This window comes from Parasteatoda tepidariorum, chromosome 2 (assembly GCF_043381705.1).
Source record: "Parasteatoda tepidariorum isolate YZ-2023 chromosome 2, CAS_Ptep_4.0, whole genome shotgun sequence".
NCBI lineage: Eukaryota > Metazoa > Arthropoda > Arachnida > Araneae > Theridiidae > Parasteatoda > Parasteatoda tepidariorum.
In genome coordinates this window covers 20875811-20891149 of record NC_092205.1, presented here as the reverse complement: position 1 = coordinate 20891149, position 15339 = coordinate 20875811, and the positions used below count along the sequence as shown (strand labels likewise).

General features: G+C 30.6%; 1 protein-coding gene across 5 annotated transcripts in view; it reads right to left on the bottom strand.

Annotated features, from left to right (window-relative positions):
* The window catches only part of LOC107455284 (serine-rich adhesin for platelets), a 74160-nt gene that overhangs the window by 16019 nt on the left and 42802 nt on the right, over nt 1-15339 (bottom strand). For 4 of the 5 annotated variants that reach the window (XM_043046951.2, XM_043046950.2, XM_043046952.2 and 1 more), the window contains exons 5-7: nt 9673-9747; nt 7840-7922; nt 4801-4873 (exon numbers count right to left, since the gene is read on the bottom strand). In XM_043046951.2, coding sequence (XP_042902885.1) covers nt 4801-4873; nt 7840-7922; nt 9673-9747 — 231 coding nt within the window. The remainder of the gene's footprint in view (nt 1-4800; nt 4874-7839; nt 7923-9672; nt 9748-15339) is intronic. The other variant, XM_071177275.1, reaches the window with a different exon arrangement.

The following is a 15339-nucleotide window of genomic DNA, read 5'->3' as shown; positions in this document are numbered from 1 at the left end:
TGGTGTAAACAAAAACAGAAAATAAATAACATAAACAGATCATGGTTTTTTTAAGGAAAAAACAACCTAGTAATCTAAACGTTGTAAATGGTTTTCAGAGAAACACATTTCTTTATTGTTAAATTTCACCATTTCTAAAAGCTTCAAACATGATCTTTCAAATTCTGCTAACAGTTTCGTCATTTGAAATCTCACAAAATATATTTTGCCAAAAGATAGATTATTTGCATAGAGTTATGAAAGTGTTTCTATATAAAATATTTTAACTTAAAAACGTTCCCTTCACAAAATAATTTATCTTTTAATCGGAACCTTCCCAAATTTGTTCAGCACCTATATATTCCTTTAATTTAAAAATATTTTTAACAGGAATAAATAAGTTTAAAACAGTTTGTAAAGCCCATTCTTGTCTACCATTTATTAAATTTTTCCCAAAGTGTGACTACTCTGTACAACTATTAAGTACGTTCCTCAAAAAGAATAATGGCCGAAATAAATGCTTATTCCCCTATCTCATTGTCGCCAACTTATATATGTACTCCCATTCGTTCCGCCAAAAATGTATCATTTGTATAACAGATTATTATCATTTGTATAAGAGAATTTAAAAAAAAATTCAACCACCATCGTTTTTTAATAATTTTGGTATTTGTGACTAAACCAACAAGTTTAATGATAGCTGAGACCCTTTGAAATGAAATGATGGTTAACAGTAGAAAGTGACCACTAAATTTAATACAGCTGACCCAAGTTTGAGTGCACGAGTATCAAAGTTCCCCTCCGTAGCCTTTTATTTTAAAACCCAACCCAGAAAACAATGGAACGCCTGGATCAAGCATTGAGAGAAACTACCCTTCGTGGAGGACTTTTGAGGGAACTTTGGGTCACATAGAAAAGAAAACCACGAAAACTTCCCACGGCAAGAGGACTCTAACCCATGATCCGTCTACTACTGGGGATATTTTACGTCAGCATAGTGGTCAACGCGAGCCAGGTACAGAATTCATATCTACCAGTCATCGCTATGATTGGAACCTTGATCACCTCATTGGAAGGCCAACGCTATATCTCCAGAGCTAACACAGCTCAATCTAATATAGGATACCACTTTTTCCATAAGGCAGGGGTCTGTTCAGAAGAAATTTGGGTCCGTTAACGGACCCTTTATGAAATATATTTTCATAAAAACGGACTCCTCACAAAATATTTTAACTTAAAAACGGACCCTTCACAAAATAATTTATCTTTTAATCGGACCCTTCACAAATTTGTTTATCTTGATTATTGTTTTGTTATCGAATAAACCTTTCCCAGAGGGGAAAACAAGAAAGATGGATGTAAACGAATTAAGTTTTGACTTCGGCAGACGCTTCTTCCATTATTCGTCCGAAATGAATATTCTGCATTTAGCAGTGTAGGCTAAATACCAAATAGTTATTTGCAAGTTGCATCTCTGATTTAAAAGCAGCAATTTCTGCTTATTTTTGAAAATTTAATTTTTTCATTACGATTTTACAGTGCTGAGCATAATCCCGTATCTCTTCACAATTTAAAAACTCCTTGAAAAATTTTTTGCAGTAACCGGACCCTATTTGCACAAATTCATAAAAGCAGGGCGTTTATTTTATATTCACAAATTACGAGTAATTTTTTCACAATTTTACAAAAACGGACCTTTCACAAAATGTCTGGACAGACCCCTGCATAAGGTTACTTTTTGTATCACTTCAATATAAAAAAAAATCGAGAGAAACTGATTAATGAGTTGATAAAATTGGTCTTTTATTCTACAAGTTTTTCTTTTTACTATTATAAAAAAAATTTATGGAAAGCAGAGCAGTTTACATGCCTGAAATATGCTGTTTGAACTAATGCGAACATTAAATTATTTGATACAATATTTTTACATAATATTACATATAATATTATAATTAAAATCTTTACATAATGTTGTTGCCAATTATTAAGATATAAAAATTTCAATTTAACTTTAGAAGTCTACATGTCTATACTCAGGGTCAGGGGTTGAATGTTGGAGAAATAACATAATTTTTAAAAATTACTTCCTTTTTTAATTATTATTTTACTACCATTTTGTAAATTAATTCCCTAAGTTAAGGTAACAAATATTAGCAAATAACAATTTATTTTCCGTTTATTTAAATAATCTATGCTTAGTAGCGGTCAAATTCTTATTAAATTAACTATATTAAACCAAGAAAACATAAAATGTTTCTGCCACTGTTAATAAGAAATCGGTATAAAAATAAATAAATAAATAAATTTTTAAGGAAAAAAATTAAACGAATATAAAAATTCCGATTTCGCAAAAAAAATAATAATAAAAAACATAATTTATGTCTAAAAACAATTTTTTCCGAACAATTTTTTTTAAATAATTATAAACTTTTGTTACATTTAAAACATTTTAAAAGACTAAAACTGGCACCTAACTAAAAAAGGACAATTGTGAAGTAAACATAATGATTAAACTGATTTTGTTCTTAGATTTAATTTTGTTTCACAGATTTTTTATATATTTATACACTGAACCATCGTCTCCTGCTAGGTTAAGTCTAGTTGATTTCACTCTTCCTTTCGGATTGTTTCGCTCGTTTATTGGACACTAATCCAGGAATGATACATGTGATACTATTCCAAGAATATGTTTGTATGAATTGTAGTTCTCTTTTTTAAAATAAAGTACTAAAATTATGCAACAGATAATTCACAACGATTAGTTAGGTGACGAAACAGTTTGAAGTCCTTTATTCTAGCAGAAACTAGTAAAATACGTGGAAACCAAAGAAATGGGTTGAAAAACGAAAAGAAAAAAAAAACATTTAATGAGGTAATATAACAGGATTAAAATGGAAAGTTTTAGAGGGCGAGCAATGTCATTCATTATAAGGGACATAATAGTGGGCTATCCTAAAAATTATAGAATTTTCCAGCTTATACAATTGTAAATTTAAGAGTTTAGGAATACAGCAGGAACATAATTTTATTTTACTTTATAACCGTAAAACACCTTAGCCAAATTTGGGATTTAGGACTACTAATGTTCAACTCCGTAGCCTTATAATTTCTAACCTAATCCAGAAGGCAAGGGAACTCCTGGATCAAGTATTGGGAGAAATTTCCCTTAGTAGAGGACTTTTTGATGGAACTAATCCGCATTTCAGTTACATGCAGAGGAAAACCACTGGTACCTCCCACGGTTACCCTGAAGGCAAGAGAACTCTAACCCGTTATCAGTCTACCACTGAGAATATTTCACGTCAGCACTGTGGTCGGTGCGAGCCGGTGCGAAAATCGAATCGACCAGCTATCGTTGGGATCGAACCCGGGTCACTCATTGGGAGGCGAATGCTTTATCCCCTGAGCCGTGGCGGCTTGCAGGAACAGAATTGTTAAAAGATTCGTAATAAATACTATGGAATTTTATGAAAGGAAAACGCTTTAATTACGATATTTACAATAATTTTGGAAACCTAATCAAAATTCGAATTACAACATGTCTAATCAAAATATACAACTATTGTAGAGTTGAGTTGTAGGCTGCTGATACTTCAATAAGAATTGTATATTTTAATTTTATATCCGTCGTTGAACAGCCTACCCAATTTTGGGTTTACGACTACTAATGTTCAACTCCGTAGCCTTGTAATTTTGAGCCAATCTAGAAGACAAGGAAACTCCTGAATCATTACCCCCAGAGGTATTAATTTGTTATGAGAACATGCAGGACTTTGCGACTCGACACATTTAACGTGCATCAGTCACCATTTACTACACATGGAGTCTTCGGCCGGCGGGGATCGAACCCACAACCTCTTGGACATGGGCCTAGCGCCCTACCAACCAGGAACAGATTTAATTAAAAGATCTCCCCTAGAATGACCTGCATTTATTTCGGAGGCATTTCTGCCCAATCTACGCTGATTCTATTCTGCCTCATTGAAACGCCCAATTCTTCTCTGTTAATTAAAACTTCAAAACGTTCTAAATTATTATGTAATCTACATACATTAAAGCGACAAATCAAACATATTACATAGTTCGTTTAGAACAGTGTTTCCCAAACTTACAACTTTTGTGTACCCCTTCTAAATTTTTTGTAATGCTGCGTACCACTAATAAAAAAAATTAATGTATTTTTTTAAAAATATGTTTATTTTTATGCTTTGATATAAAGTTGTGTTAATAAGTTTATTTGCATCAGCGAGAAGGATGATATTGTTTTTGCTGTGATAACAGTTTATCATAATTTGTTTCTCTTGTGGTCAATTTTAGTCTGAGATGCGATTCCACGTACAATAATCTGTTTCTTTTTCGAATTAATGTCCACGAAAGCTGAAAAAGCGACTTCACATAAATATNCGGTGGGGATCGAACCCACAACCTCTTGGACATGGGCCCAGTGCCCTACCAACCAGGAACAGATTTAATTAAAAGATCTCCCCTAGAATGGCCTGCATTTATTTCGGAGGTATTTCTGCCCAATCTCCGCTGATTCTATTCTGCCTCATTGATCTATTCTGCCTCATTGACGCCTGTTTCTTCTCAGTTAATTAAAACTTCAAAACGCTCTAAATTATTACGTAACCTACATACATTAAAGGGACAAATCAAACATATTACATAGTTCGTTTAGAAGAACAAGTTTTCTGCCCAACGTATTAACTCAGTTTGTTTCAGCTCATTGTTACCAATGGGAGAAAAGAAATTAGATCGGTTTTGTGATGGCATATAAGGTTCCTTACAAAATAGATAATATATCATTTTATTTATACTAACCTCTCTCGTATTATCCTTGTTTTCTCCATCTCCTTTCTCGTTTTGATATTTTTGTTGAGAAATAGAAAAACTGCTGAAAGAAAAATTTATTTCTTATTAAAATAATAAACTCGTTTTTAGAAAATCTATGCTGTGATAATCACCGACTTAAATGCATATTTTACGAATCCTAATGTAAAAGGAAATCTAAAGCAGTCATAGCAGGGGTCTTCAAGTTACTGTTTGAGCGAGTAGGAAACAAAAAAGCTATCGAAATCTCAAGAATCACTAACAATGAAAATGAGATTGAAAACTATAAAACCAGTTTAATTGACGGATGAAACTTAGAAGTGTATCTCATGAAAACCTTTCAACTATTCTCTGTTTCTTCCGGCAATCAAACTGGTTTTGATGTCAGTTCCACTTTACTCAGAATAAGTTCGTTAGATTCCGACAGCGTTTTTTTCTCCCTCCTTTAAATAAAAATTAAGTTGAGGAACCCGAATGCACATACTGCTATACTTCATTTTTGACAAAATTTCTTAATATAGATATATTATAAGCTGACACTCGAGAAACTTGGTATTTTATAGTTATTTATAATGTTATCATATTAAAAACATTACGACTACATTAAAAAATAGTTTTTAAAAATATAACAAGGGCCATAATGAGAATTAGCACAAACTATAATATAAAATGAGACAACAGAAAATTCGTTTCACTATTTCGAAGTACAAAATAACCTCAACAAAATGTTTAATAAAATTAATTTTAATAAGATAAATATAGGAAAAAAATCTTAACGCATCCGAGTAATTTTGAATCGTGTTTTTATGATAAGGTAATTTTTTAGCTATATCTGAGCAATCTCGCCTTCGTATAAGGCTGCTTTCTTTCAAACTAACCCACATATCCTTCACATGGAGGTTTGTTTTGAATTTTAAACGCCATAACTAATTTTTAATATGTTTATAATTACAAATTACGTACATTAAAAAAAACCTTAATAACATGCTGTATCTTATTCATTGAGACCTAAAATAATCTAAGCAAATCTATAGAGTAATTCAATGGTTCTGAAAATGTAGTAGGGCAGGACTCCCAAGAGGCAATGTAGAATAGGACAAAATAATAGAATGCATGTAAGATTTCTTCCTAAAATTAATAATAATAATGCTTGAAAAAAAATAGGTGGTAAAATTTCCTACTATTTATGGAAGAAACAAAGATGCCAAGTACAAATATTTTATTAAAATTACACAAATTAGCTTTAAAATTCTGCATAATTTGTTTTTAAAATTAAAATGTTGACTAAAATTGAAAAAAAAAACAAATGCATATTTAATTATAAATTTGTATGTAAGAATTTTTTTTACTATTAGTAATCTATTATTCTTTAAGTTGGGGGGAGGGACAGGGGTTACTTCATTTTGCTTGTTTATAGTGCAGGGAAAAATAAGAAGATAGATTCTTAGTTTTTATAGAAAAAAAGAAGTCTTTAGACTTTTTTGCTTACAACAAAATATTAATTATTCAAACGTAAACATAATTCTACGGTATATCTATCTATACTACATATTTAGAACACTAGACAAAATTGTTCCTTTTTTTCCCGCTACGGTCATTTCACTTTCACTAGGGCTGTAACTTACTCGTAAAAGAAAAAAAAACTTGTAGTGCAAGTCATTTTGCCTTGTTTAACTGAACATTTAAGTATCATGACTACGTTGTGATAGCAATCTAAATTATTTCAGATAAACGATAAACCATCGTGATCGTCTTATTTATCTTTCAATACGATGATAAAATTTAGCCATTGACTTTTAAAAATTAAAATAAAAATTAGTAGTCAAACAAATAATTTAATGTATGCTCAAATAAAAGGAAATATTTCTAAAACTTTAAGAAAAAATTTACACCAGTTTTCTGAGCGTAAGCTACAGGTTTAATAACTTCCAGTTCCACTTTTAAAAGATTCAGATTTATAATTAGATCCAGATGAAAATTTAAATTAAATCTCTAATATCTATGTTTAAGATTATAGTCTTCTGGGTTATATAGAATTATTCATTTTTCTGCCATAACAGAATGAACGATAACAGTCATGGAGAATGAATAACAGTACTCTTCCTCTTTTTAAATCTTTTAACTTACTCTTTTTAACTTACATCAAATAAGCATTTAGAGCAAATAGCGCCTTGCATTGTTGTTGAAAAAAATAAGTCTATAAAATATCCATATCTCCATATCATATTTCCGCGAAATAAGCAGTAAACTTATTTGATCTGATAATGAGGCCCATTTAGGTTTCAAGGTCCGGTTGGAAAAAAAAATCTTCAAGAACAAATCCAACGTTGTTTCAGAAATAAATATATAGGACTTTTCCACATTGTTTTTAAATTAAATTAATCGAAATTAGGGGGAGGTTAAGATTTGAAGCAAAAATCGAGTTACGAGGTCATGGAAACTTTATACAACCTGTTAAATATAATAAAATTCGAATTTTTTTTCTTAATTTTTCTTCTCTTTCAAGATTCCCCAGAAATAGCCGACGATTTGAAAATATAAAAAAAGAAGGAGAGAGAAATGTACAGTTTGCAGCATTTTGTACAGAAAACCAGATGTTTTCTTACGAAATTTCATAATTAGTTGCCAAGTTAATCAAAAGATATCGCCGTATAAAATTAACATATATCAGTGCAAATATTTGCTCTGATATATGTTAATTAACATGTTTAGTGGCTTGCAGTGGGGGATGGGGTGAAGGAAGCAACAGCGCAAACAAGCATCCAGTTAATGGGTTTAACGTCCAAAGATACAAAATTTAAATCTATTGTGATTTTTTACAGAAATTAAATTTTCTAACAGAAAAATATTTAGCTCGAGCATATTTTATGCAGAATAAAATATAATTTTCATACAAAATTTATTAACGAAGTTTTCGCATCCATTGAACATGTTTAAAAAGTAATGAAATAAAAGTGCTGCGTACATTAACGTCTTACACTTTTCTTACACTTTTACAATTTTCTAAACAATAAAATAAACAAGACTTACTTTTTTTCATTGACTATTTCATGTTCTTCATGAGTGTCTTTAGAAAGAAGCTCTTGTAATAAATGAAGTTCTTTAGATGCCGACTAAAAAAGAATAATAGATATTGAATACGTTGCAGGAAATTTTGCTAATTACAAACACAGAGATTCAGACAAAGTTAAGTCAATTAATCTAAAAAAGAGCTATTCAGAAAAGCATTAATTTTTATTAAAAGCATAGTTCTTTTGTTAACTAACAAATAGGCAACATACATTTGAATAGCTTAAAATGGATAAACCAGGTAAGTGACATTTTAAGAATGGCTAAATTTAAGGTAAGAAGAAAACAAGTGATATACGAACTATTTTATCTTAGATTTATTGGGGTAAGAGCTTATAATTCTTTGATTTATTTTATTTGTTACTACCTAATATAAAATAAAAATTAAGTTACCATACTCAAAACAAACTTCGATTAGTTATATTAAACTTAAAGTAAAAGCCAAAACAATTGTGTTATATTAAACATACCCCTATTGATGTAACCACTTTATATTATTTCTCCTCATTGATAAAAAGCCCTGAAAATGTCACTTACCTGCTGATAATAAATAGAATTTATTGTAATAGAATTTATAATTTTATGTAACAATTGTTAATATATTAATCTGAACGATTACCTGGATTTAAAAACAATCAAATGCAATTGAAAAAATGATAATTTAAGAAATAGAGATTGTGTGGATCAATTAGAAAAATTTAATGAAGTAATTTTACTCGTTCGTTAAACAAGGTTTTATGATGTAATTGATGTGTAATATTACACCAGAGTTGAGTAATTAAGTGATTAATGATGTTGTGTTGTTTTTTGCTCCCTCTCTCTCTCTCTCTCTCTTTTGCTCTCTCTCTCCGCCCAAGTACTCGAAAGAGAGGGATCACGTGACAAGGAGGGACTCTGATGTTGCGGATAGACAAAAGACATAAAAAAGTAAAACTGTGAGCTTTCTCTACCTCCATTACAGCTTTATGACTTGTAGTACCCTTTTATTTATTTATTAACAATACACAGAAAAAATTTTAAAAATTGGAAACTTACAAGTACTGTGCAAGAACTAGTATAACATTTGGTCAAAAATAAATCAAGATATTATTTGATCAAAAACATTTTCTTATTATACCCATAGCATATACTATGTATTAGAATAACAATGTAAAAGACGTATTATATATGTTTCCTGCTTACTGAAAATCTCATAATGAAATGCAAATGAATGCGTAAGCTCAAATTATTTTCTCATTCGAAAGATGTTTAAGACCATTTTCATTGAACTCACATAGAACTCTTTCCACACTGTTAAATTAATTCATTATTAAATTTCGAATTTAAAAAAAAAAAAAGCGTTTTTATCCCACCCATAACGCTTTTTTTTATCATAAGTCACAATTATTGTTAAATAGAAGTCCCAATTTTTGTTTAATGTTGCTCACAAATTAATATTTTTACTGAAGAGGAAAATGCCAGCTAAAACGTTTTTATAATCGATCAAATCATTACCGTGAAGAAATCAAGCTGTTAATCACAGTAAAGAAAGAATTAAAAACCTCGACATTCGATTACACTTAGAAACTATATCACACGTATCTAACTACTTTCTTTCTGTTATTTTTCCTCTGTTTTATCAGTCAATCAAACTGGTTTTGTTGCTTTCAATCACGTTTTTCTTCGAATTGGCCTTCATAATGAATCGTCAAATTTTGATTAAAGATTTTCTCATTATAATATTAATTTGCGACACTTAAAGAACTTCTTTAACGAGTCATTAAGCCCTACGATAATGGGAAATCTATAACTTACGATTCTCATTTCTTTGGCTTTTTTTATAGACAGCTGAAGTTCCTGCAGATCCCGTGAAACTTCTTTGAAAGGCATCTGCAAAGAATGCAACGTGGCATCAATGATAAAATGCAATAAATGAAAATATATAAATAAAATACTCAGCACTCTACTCTAATACTTAAGTTTATTCGATACTCAGATTATTTTAGGGTGAAATAATAATTGATCGTGTGCGTTTGCAAAAGCTAACTGAGGTAGGATTTCGCGATCTTTCTCTCCATGACATACAAATGATTTTTAGTCTCTAATTCCAAAAAGACATCCACGAAGGCAAGTCAGTAGAATATTTATTCAGATTAACTAACAAAGTACATGAAGGGTTCATTATAAAACAATAACAAATCAGATTTTCGAAATTTCTTCTTTAAAATACATAAATAATTTACAAATTTCATTTATGAAAGAATTCATAACACAATAAGGACAACAAAATTTCTAAGTTTTTGAAACATAAAATCGTTGCTAAAACAAAAAATTATTCATTATAATTTAGTTGCAATTCCAAGCCACACTATTTAAAATATTTAGATATTTTGCCATTTCTAGGCCCTTTATTGATACTAATAAGTTAATATCTACCATTCGACGATTTTTCGCGAACTTTTCAGACGTTTAAATCATTTACGAGTTTTTCTACATCTATTTTTTAAGTTAGAGTTTAAATTGAAAAAAAATTGCATTTGGCGATTCAATCTTTAAATAAACATGAAAGCGAAAATTTGAGAGCTTTGGCATTAATTACGTATAATTTTGGTTCTTGTTAGTGTTACCAGACTCCTGAGAAAACGAAAAAAAATGACAGTAAAGCTTCTAAAAGAATACTCAAATACTCGCCATTTTACCTTTCCAAGATAAAAACTTAGAAATTTCTTTTCTGAAAATTTTAAATGAGAAAAATAAATCTTTACGTCTTCGAATTTTCAAACACAAAATTTTTCAATAGATATTTCTTAATTTTCTCAGGATGCTGCCAACTCTAATTAATGCATTAGCCCAACTTCCAACTGCAGAGAAAAATAAAGCTATAAGAAATATTTTTTTCAAGTGGTAACAAACCTTGATTTCAAAGATCGGATCTTCACGTTCTTGAACTCAATTGCAATAGTTTGATAGGGGGACCTCAAATATGCCCATTAACTAGTACAGATGATATTTTAAGTTACAAAATCAGACACGAAAACGTACTTTCTCTGAATAAATTAAACTTTTTTTAACGAATTCGGATTTCTGACTTCTAAAATATACGGAGTAGTCACGCATGAACTCATAATTTGAGCACAATCGGTCAAATAGTTCCTGAGAAATGGAATTTTAAAAAAATTGCATGATTAAAATTCGATTTCTTAGGAACTAATTGACGAATTTTGCTCAAATTTTGCATTTTGCCCTGTAAAATTGCATTCTTTAAAATGATGTAAAAAATTTTATACCTTAGAGTTAAAAATTTCTTCGACCATTATTAAATAAAATAATTAAAAATATTGAATATTTATTGAAAAAAAATTGTTTTGTGTAAAGCTAGCTTCAGATTAATGAATTTTGTAATTGTATCCAAAAATTTTACAATTCGTTTTAAAAGTTCTTAAGAAAGGACGACATTCGCATGAAGGAGTCCAAATTTTAGACAGTTTTTCTGACCAAATCATGAGGGCCATATTTCCCAGATTGTGGCTAATCCCTATATTTTTGGGGTCAGAAATCCGAATCCGTAGATAAAACGGCATCTTTAATCAGAGAAAGTACGTTTTTGTGTCTGATTCAGTAACTCAAAATATCGTTAGCATTAATCAGGGTTGGCAGGTTTTTGACATGTGACAGTTTTTGACAGTTTAAACCATGGTTTAAACCGTCATGTCAAAAACCCCATTGTCAAAAATGTCGAAAATGTCAAAAACCTATATTCATATGTGAAATTTAATTAATACATAAAATTTATATATTTTTTAAAGGATAGTGTTTCTAAATATGTTCTAGAAAAAATAAATTTTAAATTTTGAAGAAACACTTATATTTTGAATAGTAACTAAAATCTTGTACTTTTGAAAACTNTACCTTACAGTTAAAAATTTCTTCGACCATTATTAAATAAAATAATTAAAAATATTGAATATTTATTGAAAAAAAAATTTTTTTTTTGAGTAAAGCTAGCTTTGGATAAACGAATTTTGTAATTGTATCCAAAAATTTTACAATTCGTTTTAAAAGTTCTTGAGAAATTACGACATTCGCATGAAAGAGTCCAAGTTTTAAACCGTTCTCCTGACCAAACTATGGGGAGCATATTTCCCAGATTGTGGCTACCCCCTATATTTTGGGGGTCAGAAATCCGAATACGTCGTTAAAACGGAATCTCTAATCCTAGAAAGTACGTTTTTGTGTCTGATTCAGCAACTTAAAATATCGTTAGCATTAATTAATTGGCTTATTAAAGTTTACCCCCTCGAACTATGAAGATTGAGTTTTGGAACGTGAAGATCCGATCATTAGATCAAAAGTTCTTCAGGGTGGTACTTTTCTTTGCGCACTGTATATAAAAGGTCAGCTAAACCAATAATTGCGTTCCCAAGTTCTGATAAAAGCATTGTAAAACCTCTTTCGGTGAAAACAAAACAATATCTGCTTTAAATCACAAACTTCTCTTCGTAAATACCTCAAATATTGGTGGGAATGCACAAATGTGGGTACATATAGCGGTTTATAACAACACGAAGTGGATATTTCATTCTGTTATCTTTATTCTTTAGCTTCAATAACCCTGAATTTCAGATGAATTGATAACATAAATATAAATATTTATATTATCAATTCATGATGGTAAACGGAATCATCTTGTTTTCGCTAAATAAATTTCTATAATGAAACACTTGTGTTACAGCATCTTTTTAATTTTTGAGAACAGGATCCCGGTCTTTTTAAAATATTTTCAGAATATTATAAAATTTTGCATAATTTAGTAATAAACTCTCCACCACATCATAAAATAATTTGAAGAAGGCATCCCTGCTCTAGGCACTGATGGGTAAGAGAAAGAGCAGCTGCAAATACTTTTTCTTAAATCGCAAATTAAATCGGAGATAGTTGCTAAGATACGTTTATTTTGTTTGAAAAATGATTCTATATTTCAGTGGCTGCTTATTATCTTATTACAGGAACTTACAACAAGGCGAAGAAACATCTACTTCGCTAATCAAATGATTCAGCAATCAAATAATTTATCCTCATTTATTTCAACAGTGAATTCACAAAGCTCTAAATTGAATTACCCAGTAACAAACTGTCTTCAGACAGTTGAACTGAATTCATTGAAAAAAATGAAAAGATAGGCTGTCATTTCATTCTAGGATATTCTTTTTCGTGTGATAAATAGAATCATTCTTTTTGTGCCCCGGATATGATACAAACACGTGTTTTCTTCGGCTGACATTAAGATTTTTCGAATCTTAAGTTTACTTAACGTCAGCTGTAATAAACAGATAAGATAAAAACAGAAATATGTTAGTTCAAAGTTCCAAGGTTAAAAAAAAAATGTGCAGCAGCATCTTGAAAATGAAACTGAGGCAAGGAAAACATAATAATAATAAAAATAAAATCTTATTTTCATCAATCATCCATAAATAATCAAAATTTTCAGAATCAGGATTTAAAAAGAAAGTCTAAGCTAGATCGTATGACTTAGCTAAAGTCTGCTGCATACCAGAAAAGATAAAAGAATATACCAGAAAAACATTTCACTTTTTTTAAGAAATAAAACTATTTGTGACTATCCAAATAAATCGGGGTGAAATATTCCGAGAAAATACGGTAAATTATAATATCCACAAATAAGTTAGTAATAATTTACAAATAAGTCTGCACAAATAAGGTACATCTTTGCACTATAAAGAATGCTCGCCCCAGTACGTAAAAATTCCATCATAATTATTCTGGAGTTCTGTTTTTAATTTTTCACACTATACAATAATGTAAAGTAAACCGATTTCCTGCGCTTGAAACTATTATTTTCTTTATCACAATACAGACACTCTTTGAGAATGCATAAGTATAATGATATTTTAATGACCATATTTTGATAGCAGAATTAAGCGGCCATTCCTGTCGCGGTAACATCCTTATCAAAACATAACGATTAGAAACTTAATCCGTTTGAGCCTAGCGTTCATTTAACATAACGTTTTCTTTTCCCCCCCCAAAAAAGAATTAAGTGGTAACACAAGAATACATACTTAGAGGCCCTAAAACCAGAATGTATGGTTGGTAATTGGTAATAAGGGCTTTTAGAAATTTTAAAAGTTTCGATTTAATTGTAATTTTAGGCATTTAATTGGTCAGTTTTAAGAATTTCGGTAGATTTCCTTCAATTTAAAAATTCAATTCAAAATCAATCTGAGGTAAAATATCCTTACAGATCATGAGTTAGAGTCCCCTGGCCGCGGGGCTAACTGTGGAATGTTTTCGCGGTTTTCCTCTCCGAGTAACGCACTTGCAGGTTAGGCCAATTTCTCCCGATCTTGATCCAGAAATTCCCTTATCCTCTGGATTGGGTTCAAAATTACAAGGCTACGGAGTGAATATTGATAGTCACAAACCCATAAATAGGTCGGCTGTTCAACGACGGTTATAAAATTAAAAATTTACATATTTATTTAGGTAGATAGGAATTAGGTGGTAGATAAGGTCCGTAGCAGAACAATCAGGACCCCTTTAAATTTTTCAAGAAACAGAATTACATTATTATCATATATATATGATCAGATATGTTCTAAAAATTATTTGCCCCCCCCCAAATGTTTTCACCCTTCTACATGTCTCAGAATTAGTATAAATAATTTTTTGCTTCAATCTTTTACTACGACTTTTATAATTTTTGCCGGTTGTCTCGATCTGGGTGTTAGGTTTTATTTTATCTAAACAAGATAGTTCTGTTTATCATAGTAAAAAATTTAAAAAAAAATTCTTTTTCTTTATTTATTGTAACTGCTAACACGGCAAGTATCAAAAAATAGATATCAGCCGAAAGCATCGACTTGGTATAAACAAATTATAATTCATTCCACGAACGCATTTTTAGTGTTCTTTTTAGACCCAGTATCCAATATACTGGGCCACATTTGGTGCTATTTCATCACTTAAAAAAATTGTGGACAGTCCGGGGAACACCCCTGAAGATTATCCGAAGACATGTTATCACAATTTTGATCCTCTACAGAGATGAAGGCTCCCCCGCTCTAGAAATTCAACACCCTGAGGGCGAAGTCGAGCACTTTACGGTAGAACAGTTTAACGACAGGCCCGATACAGAGTATCCTCGGTTATTCTCGCAAAGTGGTCACCCACCCGCTCACAGACTGCTACCAGTAATGCTTGATTTCGGTGATCTACTGGGAACCGTGTCTTACGATCAATCCACTTTGTGGCCAGCAGGATACATAGAACACTCTTAGTTTCCAGTCATTTATGGGATAATAGACTTTCATAACCCTTTTTACAAATGAATTTTTCGTGACATTTCATCACAGTTAATCTTCTAATGGTCGTCTAATTTTGAAATAACGGCTGAAAAAGTGTCCTTTTTTTTTACTCACGCAAACTATGTTTAACTAAATGTATAAACAATATATATATATA